A 14,281-nucleotide genomic window follows, 5' to 3' on the forward strand; every position below is an offset into this window, starting at 1 on the left:
AGTAATTTGTGTTTTTTCTTGGATGAATGAATCATTCTTCCTGTTTGTGAAGAAATCGTAGGCCTAAGTGAATGAAAAATGTATTTCAAGTGCACTGTTTCATTTGTAAATGATTCAGTGATTTTAATTAATAAGTTTAGTAAAATATTTAATAACTTGCTAATAACCTACGTAATTCGGAGTCTCATTTATCGCCACCTATTTATGTAGGTCTACAGAAATAGACAATCCTGGCTTTAATATACCTGAAAAGTAAATATAACAATAGTTATAATATAGCCTATAAGTTACAAATTTGACATATAAATATATAAAAATAAGAAACCATCAATGAATGTATTTAATAGCGGAAGGAATGAATAAATGTGTTTTCTTGTAGCTCTATATTATTTTATGTTCTTATAGGCTACTCCTTTGATATTGATAACAACAAATATTAATGTTGGTTGGCTGGTGGTAAAAGTATTGTGTAGCGCAATGACCAAAGACCAAATATCAAATCTCAAAATATAGAATTGGGGGTTCATAATGTACCTGCAACACTGGTCTCAGTGGGATACCCCAGCCACATCTGTCTCTCCAGGTGTGATGGCCGATTCTAGACCGGTGCCTTCAGATAGGAGGATCGCCAACCCAGCGCCAATGCACAAGGTGGTCGCCAGCCCAGCGCCACTAAACAAGATGGCCGCCACCCAGCGCCACTGCGCAAGATGACAGCCACAGGTGACCCTCCAGAGTCGAGTCAGGTTCCCGTTGATCTTCCTGAGACCAGTCAAGTCACCGTTGATCTTCCTGAGTCCAGTCAAGTCACCGTTGATCTTCCTGAGTCCAGTCAAGTCACCATTGATCTTCCTGAGTCCAGTCAAGTCACCGTTGATCTTCCTGAGTCCAGTCAAGTCACCGTTGATCTTCCTGAACGGAATCAAGTCACCGTTGATCTTCCTGAACGAAGTCAAGTCACCGTTGATCTTCCTGAACGAAGTCAAGTCACCGTTGATCTTCCTGAACGAAGTCAAGTCACCGTTGATCTTCCTGAACAAAGTCAAGTCACCGTTGATCTTCCTGAACAAAGTCAAGTGTCAATTTATCTTCTTGAATCCAGTCAAAACACCACGGATCTACAAGAGCCTCTCCACGTCTCTGCTGAACTACCAGAGCCTCTCCACGTCTCTGCTGAACTACCAGAGCCTTGTCACATCTCAGCCGAACTCCCTGAGTGCTCAACTTATCCTGTCATGGCCATGGAGGCCATCCAGGAACTCACCGCTTGTCCTGTCATGGCCATGGAGACCATCTACCATCTCCTCAGGGCCTTGGAGGCTACCCTTAACCTGTACATGTTCTCTTTTTCAGGCTTATCTAAACAGACTTGCTCTCCTTTGCCATCGATCCCACTGTGGTGTTCTTCGGCACCGCCCTGGTGTCTCGACCGCATGGCTGTGGTGGTCTTCTGGGCCGCAAAAGATCACTGGTGGGCTTCTGTATCGACTGCACGGCTATGGTGGTCTTCTGTGCCACCCTGGTGGGATTCTGTCTCGACCGCACGGCTCCAGTTCCACCTGATCCACCCTGGATTCCTGCCCTGTCGGCTCGGCCCTAGGCCCCTGAACTTTCTGTTCCCTCCTGGCCTTGTGTTTTGTTTTTTGTTTCCCTCTGTTTCCCTCAATGGACCTGGCCCTCTGTCCCTCCCCCTGGTCCTCCGCCGGTCCACCTCCCTCCTGGTCTCCTTGTTGTTGTTTTTGTTTTTTGCACTTCCTGTCTCTGTTTCCCTCTATGAACCTGTCCCTCCGTCCCTCCTCCTTATCCTCCACCAGTCCACCTACCTCCTGGTCTCTGTGTTACTTGGTTTGTTCATGTGTTCAGGTGGAGCATCTGGTAGCTGCTCCTTAGAGGAGTAGTAGTAGCCTGTCAGATTTACAATATTTGAATTAATTCTGAAAGACATGAAAGTGAGTGGCTGGTAAACAGGAAGAAAAATATAGTGAACTACATGTACAATGAGCTACAATGAGCATTTCACATGAAAAAAAAGGTTTATTACTGCCATTTCCATATACATCAGTATAATATTATTGTTATTATGACTATATTATTATTACTATTAAAAATGGTTAATAGTTGATGTGTAGGCTATTTTAAACGTCTGAAACATTAAATATCCTAAAACATGTGGTTGAAAAAACTGATAAGCACTAAATGCTGAAATACAATACGCAATACCATCACAGCTTTGTTCTTTGTTTATAGAAGGTAGGCCATTAAGACTTTACAAGTCACAGGGCTCAAGTCAAGTCTCAGGTCATTGTAGTTAGTTCTCAAATTTGAGAATCGAGTCCAAGACAAGTCAACTGGAGTCATGTGTCATGTGACTGGAGTCTACAAGTCTGTCCTGGTAGCCGTTGGGCAGGCACTCTTCAGATTCTGACAAGCTGAAATAAATTTAACAGGTCCAAATAAAAAAGTTATTACACTGGATACCCTCGATGCAACCCTCTAATTCAAAAACACAAAAGGTTAAAATAATGTTTGCTGTTTAACAAGTAGTGTGTATGATGCAAGGAGTGACTTATTAAACATATAATCAAAGCCAGAATGAGAATATGCCTTTTGAGTGAAAGCAAAACAGCAGCAGCAAAAAAAAAAAAAAAAAGGACTTTGTTATGAGGATACTGCCAAGCTTTAACATGGGTTGAGTGATAAAAGGTATTTTACATAAGCTAGACTTACTCTTCAGAGAATCATTTCATGTGGTTTGGGGGGTTAAACACAACAGTTTGTTAGAGTGATGCAGTTAAGATAGAGATACTTGCATTTTATCCGGTGGTTTGTTGCACTAAATCAGCATAACCACACTATAGTCTCTCTGAACGCAGCGTTTAAAACCACTGCACGGTTACTGGGGATTTTTTGTTTTTCCATCTCTGTCAGCTTGCAACAGAATATAATTTCTGTTACAGACACACACACACTGTAGTGCACATTTCTAACTATGTAAGTTTGAGCCATATTTGCGTAGGCACACATAGCATTTTTAGGTAAAATTAAGGGTATGCCACCCAGGTATATATTAACTAAACCACTAGTTAGTGGTGCCTTTAAAAACATATCTCAAATCACTAGATTTTATTTATTTGATCACGCAAACAGAGGTTTATACCATGATGGTGGCTGAAAAAACTCAGTTACAGGTTTGGAGTCAACAAAACCAAACCAATCCAATTTGGCTTTTTTTTGGCAAACTCAGGCTTTGATGCTGAGTTTATGGAGCATGAAAGTGTGAATTTATGAACAATCAATCTCATTCCTTTAAACTGTGATTCTGTGATTTCATGTTTAAAGCTTTATCTATCTGCATCTGATGTCCCTTCTGAATTTTGGTTTGTTAGAAGAGCATGGCATTTTCAGTGGACCCACTGGATGTTGCATTTGATACATGTTCATACAGTGATATTTTTAGGGCCAAGCAAGCACTATAAACACAGAGCATGAAAAGCTGTTTTTAATGTCATTTTGAATTATTTGGAGAAGAAAAAAACATTACAGAAAAATACACGCAAATCACAAATTATTTTGTGTTTCTTATTCTTTTCAGTCTGTTAATATCCTTCATTGTAGAAAAGCCCTGATTATTTTTAAACAAAACATGATATGTCTTTATTTTGAATATAAACAAAAAGGGCCAGAGGTGAATATTTTTCACATTATTTAACATTTCTTTCAGAACTCAAGAGTTCAGTATTTTCTGGACAACATCTATGGAGGCTTTAATGAAAATAGCGTTGTCTCTGATATAGTTCCTTTTCTTCATCTCCTCATGGGAGATGAACTTTGGGTAGCCGAAGCCCAGCATGCTCTCATCCAGACAGCCCCCACGAAGACTTCCCAGAGCTCCAGGCCGTGGTCTCTGGAAGTTCTTCCAGGTGGGATCTGGGCTGAAGGTCTCAGTGATGTGCTGAGGTTTGGTGAGGGCTGGGTCACTCTGATCCAAGAGCGAGAAGGAAACGCGGTAAGGGAAAGGCCACTCCAACAGCCCGTCATACTCTCCTGGTAGAACACGAATGTAGATTGACAAGTGAGAGCCCTCGCCACTGCCGTTCCCATTGGGAAAGGCGGACACTTGCAGACGGTAACCATAGTTATGGGAATAGAAGGCGGGACTAAACAATTCCAAACTTCCAGAAGTCCTGCTATTAGCTTCCTGTAGCCGTTGGCTGAAGTCCGTGAGCTTCCAGAGCAGTGTGCCATCTCGACTTCCAGAGAGTTCCTCCACTGCACGTCGGAGTTCCCTGAGCTCCAGCCTCTGGCGATTCACCAGACCACCGAGAAGAGAGAGGTGGGTGTGTGTGGCCTCCTCAAGGTGTCCTCCCACTGCAGTCTTGGGGCACTACGATAGAAGACAGACAGATGTCATAAAAGAAAATGTTATGATACTTTGCTGGATGTTCTTCTGATTGTCACATATTTGTGCATTGCCATTCTGCCCACTCACCACAAGAGGTCGCCACACTATATGGACTTTCTCACTGCACAGACTGTAACATGTTACCCTGGTCTCTATTTCCCACAATACACTTCACCTAAAATTAATCACACACCCACAAATGTTTCCCATCAGGAACCCTTTATAGGCTGAATACTTCCTCTCATGTACATTAGCGATAGCAATGTTACAGAGTCAGTTCTAGTGTTCATAGTTTCCTCGTTTTATTTTCTTGCTTGATTCCCTGTGTATAGATTCTTGCCTGTTTTTATTGGAATATTCTTTTGTCTTGCTGTTCAACATCTGTTTGCCATGGTTTACCCCTGTCTGGACTATACAACTTATTAGTAGTATTATTTAGGTATCATTTTAATTTGTGTAATGTCCAGAAAATGTCCTATGATTAGTGTCGTTGAGGTTGAACTGGAATATCCTAGGGTCTGCGGCCAGCACATACTGTAATAATAGGGCCAGCACTACAGACAGTGCTTCCCTTTTGTTCAAAGAAGTCAAATCTGATTTATAAGGAGCATTAGTGACAGAATCATCAGCCAATCAAATTTGGACGTTCCATGACAGCACGCCCTCTGGGACCAGTGACGTGCCTAGTGCTTCCCCCAGCTAGGGTTGCCAGGGTTTCTCGACAAATTCCACCCAATCGCGTTTCGAGGTGTCCCCCATAAAAAAATCACATTCCATGAGTTAAATACACATTTTTGGCAGGGTTCTCCTGGTAAAATTCACATTCCAGGGACTACATATCATGTCACTGAGGTTCCTTAAAACAGCAGACATGAATATCATCACCATCCAAAATACACATTTTTGCATTTTTGTATTGCAATATATTGTGACATTTTAATTCATTGGTTATTGACATAATGTGAAAATAAATAGCATCTTGTGTTGGAGAGATTTTTAATATTGGTGCATCCCTATAAAAGTGGCGCTTGTGCTGTCTTTCTTTTAAAAGAAATACCTGTAAATACCACCAGTGTTATTCTGCCGTCTAACGTAATGACATGCATACATTGCGTCACCATTCATCAAAGTGCTTTACTGTCTAAATACATAAGTGTAGAGATCATACCCTATGTTTGCAGCCAGCCTCCTTAAATGGGCAAAGCACCACAGCACTGCTGCATCCTTCCTTTACATGTGCCATTAAAGTCTCTCGAGTGATTCCTGGTGTGCCGCACCTGTTAGGGCACTGCATAGGGAAGCATGGACACTGCTGCTGATGATGCTGTGAATATAAAACACCTATGAAGGCACTCCTTTTACCATAAAATAAATACGTAAATGTAGGATGACAGCATATAGTCCACTGACCTGAATAGTGTCATAGAGGAACTCCTTTCTGCAGTATCTGCAGGGCAGTTTGCGTTTGGGACACTCAGACACAGAGTGCTGGGCCAACAGTCTCCGCACCATACGAGCTCCACATTTATTCTCACAGTACACACTCTCTTCCGGACAAACACCTTGGTGACTCTGAATGAGGACAGAGAGGGACATAAAATATTAAACATGGTTGCATGTGTCAGAGCCTTGGTGCAGTGTTGAAACCATCAAAATACAAGCAAAGTAAAGCCTGATTTTAAAGAAAAATGGTTTATGTTAATATTTATGTGTTTCTATTGCTACATTACAAATATTACCTTACTTAAATAAGTTTTTGTATGATAAAGAATCAGAAGGGACTTGTGATAATAACACAACAACAATGCATGTCTGACCTCATATGCCTCCCCAGTGAACTCGTCACCACAGTGGTCACACTGTAGTTTTCTCTTCGCACAGTCATGCTGCAGATGCTCCGGTAGATCACGTCGCAGCAGCTTCACGGAGCAGCGGTTTGGACACGACACCACGTTAAACTCACACACGGACAAATGGGCCTGGAGGAGCAGTGAGAAACCCAGTGTGAGAGTGAGATTTGGGTGCTAAACATTTTTGTAAGAAGATGATCACCTGATGATTACCTGATCAGAAATAAGAGTTAAATCAACAATAATATTGGTAAATATTATTTCAATATTTTTTTCCCACCAGTATCACCAGTGCTCCTGTGATAAATGTATAAAAATGGAAACAAGCACATCTTCACAAACTATAGACCTGTGTCTCTGCTACCTCAATCTTCAAACATTTTATAGAAATGATTTAGCGAAAGATTAGAAAAAAAAAAATAGATAAATATGATATAATAAATGAAAGTCAGTATGGTTTTAGAACAAAGAGGTTAACATCAATGTCCATAATTGATGCTGTGGAAAAAAATCACAAACACCCTAGACAGAAAAAAAATATGCAGTTGGAATATTTACTGATTTAAAGGAAGCCTTTGATACAATCAATCATTCAATCTTACTCAATAAACTGGAAAGATATGGGATTAGGGGAGTGGCTTTGAACTGGATCAAAAGTCATTAAACTGAAAGACAACAGTTTGTGAAGTTGGGCGGATTTACGTCACAGAGTCTGGGCATTGCTTGTGGGGTCCCTCAAGGATCAGTATTGGATCCTACGTTATTTAATTTATATATGAATGAAATATTCTATTGTATCTACATTTTTGAAACTGATATTATTTGCTGATGACACTAATATATTCTATTTTAGTGATAATTATAATACACTTATAAATATAGTAAATAACAAATTAGTAAAATTAATAACATAGATGGATGTTAATACATTATTCCTGAATTTAGATAAAACTAAAGTAATAATGTTTGGTAATTATAAAGGAAAGTATTAATAAATATAGATGGTGTTGCAACAAAAAAAAAGTGTCAGAAATTAAATTCTTAGGAATAACTATTGACAGTAAATTAAGCTTGCATCAGATACATCCAATGTAAAGTATCCAAAAGTATCACTATAATTAATAAAGTTAAATATGTCCTGGAATATAATGCATTATATATAGTATTGTTCATGGGTTTATTGTATATAAGTTTGGGGCAATAACTATCATACTTCAAAAACGTTCAGTAAGAATCATACATAAGGTGGGATATTTCGATCACACAAATATAATATTTCTGCAATCCAGGCTATTAAACATTTTTGATTTAGTTGATTTTTATACTGCAAAATTGTTATATGAAGCCAACAAAAATAAACTACTGGGCAATATTCGAAAGTTCTTTACAGGAAGAGAGGGGGGCTATAATCTGAGGGGATGGGGGAATCTTAAAGTCCAGGTGGTGAGGACCACAAGGAAAAGTTTGTGTGTGTCTGTTTGTGGTGTCAAACTTTGGAATGGTTTGGGGACACAGTGCAAGCAATGCCCAAATATTTACCTATTTAAAACACAATACGAAGAAATGGTGTTGACAAAATACAAGGCTGAGGGAGGGATCTTGGTGTTCTCAGGATTGTGATTATGGAGTGATGGTTATTGTATAAAAACAGTGTAAATGGTGATATAATTACAACAGAATGGGATACGATGACATCACTGAGCAAGTAAAAATAATGATAATGACCACTATATTGTAATTTACAACAGAATTACACTATTAATTTAGTCATAGTACTAGTATTGATGTATTGTTTTTGTGATGGTAGTAGAGATTAATATTACTATCATTATTATTATTTGTATTGTTACTATAAAACTAAGACTTAAGACATTATTATAGGATATGGTTGTATTTTATATATTACATGATTATTATAAATACCAGGACATATTAGAACATGATAATGAGGATTATTATATTGTATTATTGTGATTATTAAAACTGTACAATTGTAATTGGGTTTTTGTATATAAATATGATATCATCACATAAATTATTAGTAGCAGACAATGGCAGCAACCATATGTTGTAATTTATGGAATGAATTAGGGGTGGGAGCAAATAAGTTGTACTTCTTTCCACTCCCTTTCCAGCAAGTATTATACGTGTAAATATGTGTGTGGTTATGTATGTGTGTGTGTGTGTGTGTGTGTTCATATGTACATATATGTGTGTGTGTGTGTGTAGTTATTATGTGTAAGGTATATATGATACAGATACATATGTGAGATAAACTGTTCTATTTTTCTATGTATGTGTATTGATTTTTTTTTGCTCAAAATAAATTTAATCAATCAATCAATCAATCAATCGCAAAGCTCAATTTCAGCAGCCATTAATGCAACATATTGCACATGTTATATATTTCTTCCGAAATCATTTTAATATGCACAATATTTAAAAAAAAAAAACAGAAATATTTTTGCAACATTTTGAATAACTTACTGTCACTTTTGTTCAATTGTTCAATTACTTGCTGAATAAAAGAGACAATTTCTTTAAAAAAAAAAAAAAAAACATCAACAAACAAACATTTGAATGGTAGTGTATATCATTGATATTTGTACGTAACTGTAGTGTACACATATATTTTTATACATTAGAATAGATGCGTTAACATACAATAGCCTACTGATGTATACACTTTTAAGGGACTACAGGAGCCATAAAACTTTTGATCAATTTAATGTCACTTTTGAGCAATTTAATGTGTCCTCGCTGAATAAAAGAATCAGTTTATTTCAAAATAAATAAATCCTACTAACCCCAAACATTTTAGCAATGGTGTTGGTATTTGTACAGTAGATACTGTAGTGTACAGATATATTTGTGTACCTTTGAATAGCTAGTGTAACATACTATAACCTACTCTCAGGAGCCAGCAATCAATGTATTAAATCCTATAAAGTTGTATGTAGAAACATGTACAAATACGAATGAGGTTTGTGTTTGTGTGCAGTTTGTTCACCTGTAGGAGCTTGTTCTGCGCCGTCCAGCGACAGCCCTCCTCACTGTGGATGCAGCGGATGGGCAGGGAAAGAATCTGCTGTTCGAGCTTCTCATCTGGAAAAATCTGCAGTAAGAAAAACAAATGTATGACTATTTATTCAAATAGAACACATAAGAACATATGAAAAGCATGGAAGCAAGCAATAAATAAAACATGAGGAAGATTGCTGTTGTTCAGCACAGCTGTGATTGCTAGCAAAATTGGGCATGAGATATTGTTTTTATATAATTATTCAATAAACAATTCAATAAACAAGAGAATAGTGGTGTATTCACAACTGTCTTGTTTGATTAGATTGAATCGAACTCAAGTTTGTTTGCCCCTTTGTGCAGATATGTTGGACAGGTGTGAAAACAGCAATCACGCTCTGTTGCGGACCAAAAAACTGTACCGAGACCCAGCAGAAGGGGTGGTCTCGGTCTGCTTCATAATGAACTCTGTTTTAGGTTAGAGTTAGGGAAAATGAGTCCTGACCTATAAAAGTTTACTTAATGTGTGTTAACACTGCATTAAACTGTGGAATACAGAACACCTTTTCATGTGTTCCTTATGTGCCATATCAATCTGGGGGAACACATGACCCTGGGAACATAGGTATGCTTTCACTGCCACCAATCTCTGCTTCGTATCTTCATCTAGGAATGGTGTGAAGAAGATGATGGCACGATAGGCAACCCCAGTTGTTGCGGCATTGTTGTAACATTTTAATAACTATCCAATACATCCACAGAAAAGTGTTTTGCTTTGGTATTAAGAACATTAAAACCATTTTTGATGTGCATTGGGGCATGTGAATAATGACAGAAAAAAATAATTTCTTAGCGAATAATCAGAGGAATGAAAATTGCATGTAAATGCTATTGAAGAGGTTTGCTTGTCATCTTACTGCGATCAAGTAAGCATAGACTCGCTCATGTTACTACTTGCATAAAAATGAATCAATGTAAATTCCAGTGTTGTTGGACTGTGAAAATATAAGTCACATTTCTATGTTTAATTTAAATAAAGGTGGGTTCCCACAAATGGAGTTGAAAACCCTAATTTTATAATTTAGGGTAAAATATCAGAAGAATGATCGTCCTTTGGATGAAGTCAGAAGAGCTTTGAAACTGTAGTAGTATGATGGTGCACTTACTTTGGCATAATCCAGCGGCAGCTGGTCCTCTGGGCACTTGAACACACCTTCACTATTAAAATTTAGCAGAAGAAAAAACTATGAAAAGGCAGATTCACATACATTCTGAAAGCTATGTTGCATATTTTGGTTAGAGTCACCATTGTAAATGTGGTTTATCTCTGTTAAATATATATTTAAAATTACAATGCCAACAAATAAAAGCTGGCTGTCTATTACTAGAGCATTTTTTTTTTTTAGATGATGAATTTAAGTATTTTCGCTTTTGTGTCAGAATTTCATGTGTACTCAAAAAATTTTTACATTATACAATATGTGGTGGGTTGAAAAGCAGTTCACAGCTGTCACTGATTGATGTCTTTACGATGTTATAAAGCCTAAATGAATCACAGGCGAACTGATTTGACAGGAACTTCAGAATCACCTCCCACACCACAAATTGACGAAGGGCCTTCAGGAGAATATGAGTGAGTCATCCATCTGGCACGGTGACGTCCACCAGCATACATTGTATGGGGAAGCAGTGCGACCAACAAAACATTATCTTTCCATAACGTGTGACACAGAAGCATGTCGTCATTTCACAATCCCATGGGGAATTTTCCCAAAAGTCCCAGGGAGATTCATAAGAAGATTTAATATGTGATTGCTGCATTTTTAAGATAGATCAGGAGTTTCATGCATGTTCCCCCACGCTTTTACAACTAGTGGATTTCGAATGCATTTTATTCATTTTAAATAATCTCTATTTTGGACAATGACATTTGGTAAATTTGGTAATTGGGTAAAATAAATAATGTGCTTTAATTCTGTCATCAAAAATCCTGATTGGTTTTTTATTCCAATAGACATAAATAATTGCTGCCATTATTATTATTTTTATATATTAATAAAACAAAACTATTTTAAAGTCTTATATTATTTTATTTATATATATTTTTTCTCTGCTTGGTCATGTCTTATCTTGTTATCACTGAATAAGTCAGAACTGACTTATTATTATTTTTATATATTAATAAAACAAAACTATTTTAAAGTCTTATCTTATTTTATTTATATATATTTTTTCTCTGCTTGGTCATGTCTTATCTTGTTATCACTGAATAAGTCAGAACTGCAAATGACGCCCCTGAAAAAGTATGTGCATCTTGCCCTTCAGGCAGAGACATGCTATATTATGTTAAAAATGCTGCAACATAAAATCATAAATCCTGTGTGTTCTATTTTATGTTCCTTACAATGTCACTTTAAGGGAAAAGAGAGAGCGTCATTCTCGCTTTAAATACCTGCTGAAGGGTCACATTTTAAATCACTGCATGCATTGCCTTACAGCAATCCAATCCCCGGATGTACATGTGATTTAGTAATTTGTTTAAATGAATAGTCTAATTGAAAAGCACGTGTTAGTCTGATAGAATCTGAAAGGACGAGACTATCAATCATTATGATAAGATCCAGAGGATAACACAGGACAATGAATGTGACTGTTTCACTCATTACACCTGTGAGCAACACAACTCTGTGTTTTGACTATGAGACTGAGAAGACAAGGCTTGGAATGTTAAGAATGGGTCATAACCCAAAACTGTGCAGTTGAGTAATACTACCAAATAAACTGACTCACTACATACTTTCTTTTCACATTAAACCCTTTAGGCTGTTTTTAAATGAGGATAACAACTCTTATAAAAATCTAAAAACAATAAATAAATAAATAAAGTTGTGTAGAATTGTGAAGAATTGTGTAGTATTAGAAAAAATAGAAAACGTGTTATTTTTTGTAAACACTATAACATGTAAAACCTACAGAGTTTGCAGTACGAGTCTGTAGCCTGAGGTATTCTGTGTCACTCTGACATCTTGCTTGGCCTGTTTGGGGTTTATTTATTACTACTGTCATGAGAGCAATTATTTTTAAGTGATACTTAGTACATAGACAATGACCCATTTTTTAATTCCAATTTTTTTTTAGATGGAATAACTGATGGAAGAAGAAACTTCGAGATGGAAGACAACTTCTTGACGTTCACAATTCAATAATATAGATTTATTATTTACTGTTCAAATATTTTAAAATTTAAGAATGTTTTGTCTCTTATTGTTTTTTTTTTTTTGTAATACTGTGAAATATTATTACAATAAAAAAAACTGTTTTCTATTTTAAAATATTTTTAAAAGTATGTGACAACAAAGCAGAATTTTCAGCATCATAACTCCAGTCTTCAGTGTCACATGATCCTTCAGAAATCATTCTAATATGCTGATTTTCTGCTCAGGAAACTTATTATCAGTGCTGAAAGCAGTGATTAAGATTTTACTGAAATCCGTGATTCAGGATTCTGTGATTAATCGAAAGTTTAAAAGAAACATAAATCTTTTGTAACATTATAGATGTCATTTGCTGAATAAACTAATGATGTGTGAATAAAAGTAGCCTATTCATTTCTTTTGGAAAACGGTATAGCCTATATACTGAGAAAAATTTATTAGAATAAGAATTACTCACTTGAACAATGATTTGCGTCTAGTAACACTTAAGTAGCCTATTAAATATGTAAGAAATACATCGTGTCGCTTTTTAACATTTTGAAATATTCAAATGAATATGAAATAATTATAATATATTTAGAACTTTGAACGTGTTTTAATGTCTCTTTTATCTCTTTTACTTTCGTAATTTGTTAGTGTCCCATATACTATATCATCTATTATGTGTTTTAAATGTTTTTTTTTTTTTTTTAGAGATGAAGGTTAAGAACTCCGGTTTTCGAGATAAACATTCAATTTGCATAAGTTTCCATTACAATGCAAGCATCATCCAGCCAGCTTGACCTCGCTTTGATCCTTCAGATCCAGGTTAAGAATCAGCTTTACCTGAGGTACTCCTGCAGGCAGGTGTCGCAGAATCTGTGTCCGCAGGTGGACACCTGCACGGGGTCCCGCATCGGCTTTTCACATAGAGGACAATAAAAGTTCCTCCTCGGTCTCTCCAGAAACTTTAGATCTAAACCAGGCATTATGCCTTTGAAGATATCACTTTCAGACTGTCAGCTGATAAACAAGTGGACTAAAGCTCTATAAATAAACTGAATGTAGAGATGTAGAACCGTTTTAACAGCTCATTTATCGATCCAACACTAAACAACAACTGATCTCTCTTGACATTTCCGTCTTCAGTAAGGTAGAACACAGGGAAATGTTTACTCGTTCCAAATGTACCTCTGCACTCGAGACCGCCCCCAGCAGCGAGAGGAGGAGCCAGCGGCAGCGAGAGGAGGAGCCAGCAGCAGTCTCCACCCACTACAGCGTGTCAGTGTTCCTTTATCATTGAGATTTAATTCAGTTTTCTTTCATATATGAAATTAGATTTTATATTTACATTTTCTGTTTATTTTTTATTTATTTTTTATATAGGCCTAGTTTTATTAAGTGTAATTTCAGTATTTTGAATTCTTTTTTTTTCCTTTTTATTTACATTTTCCATTATCATTCTAATGTTTTATTTATTTATAAATTATGTATATGTCGTTGTTGTTGTTGTTTTTTAATTGAGGTTTTAGTTATTTTAGTACGTAAATGAAAATGAATTTTTTTTCCAAATATTTTATTTTAGTTAATTTTTAAGTAAAAAACGTTTTTATTTAATTACCAATAATAACCGTAAATATTTAGTCACAATTTAATTTGAATTTAAACAGTTTTCTGATGTTATGTTTAAAATCAATAACAGCAAAACAATGATGAATACCAGGCACTTAGTGTCTTTCCTCCTCCCCATCCACCTGTTTTACAGTGTTAGCACAGCACCCTCTGTGTTAATGTTGAAATTTGATACCGCAGCA

General features: G+C 36.5%; 1 protein-coding gene across 1 annotated transcript; it reads right to left on the bottom strand.

The window, feature by feature from the left end:
* Nucleotides 1–3,470: 3,470 nt before the first annotated feature.
* Nucleotides 3,471–13,680, bottom strand: LOC113070069 (TNF receptor-associated factor 4-like). The gene is made up of 7 exons (XM_026243232.1): nucleotides 13,314–13,680; nucleotides 10,440–10,491; nucleotides 9,263–9,367; nucleotides 6,220–6,381; nucleotides 5,813–5,974; nucleotides 5,571–5,726; nucleotides 3,471–4,384 (listed from the first exon to the last, which is right to left on the bottom strand). The coding sequence occupies exons 1-7, from the start codon at nucleotides 13,454–13,456 to the stop codon at nucleotides 3,725–3,727; spliced, it is 1,440 nt and encodes a 479-aa protein (XP_026099017.1). The 5' UTR covers nucleotides 13,457–13,680; the 3' UTR covers nucleotides 3,471–3,724.
* Nucleotides 13,681–14,281: the final 601 nt, after the last annotated feature.

Source organism: Carassius auratus, unplaced genomic scaffold, assembly GCF_003368295.1.
Source record: "Carassius auratus strain Wakin unplaced genomic scaffold, ASM336829v1 scaf_tig00002951, whole genome shotgun sequence".
Lineage (NCBI taxonomy): Eukaryota > Metazoa > Chordata > Actinopteri > Cypriniformes > Cyprinidae > Carassius > Carassius auratus.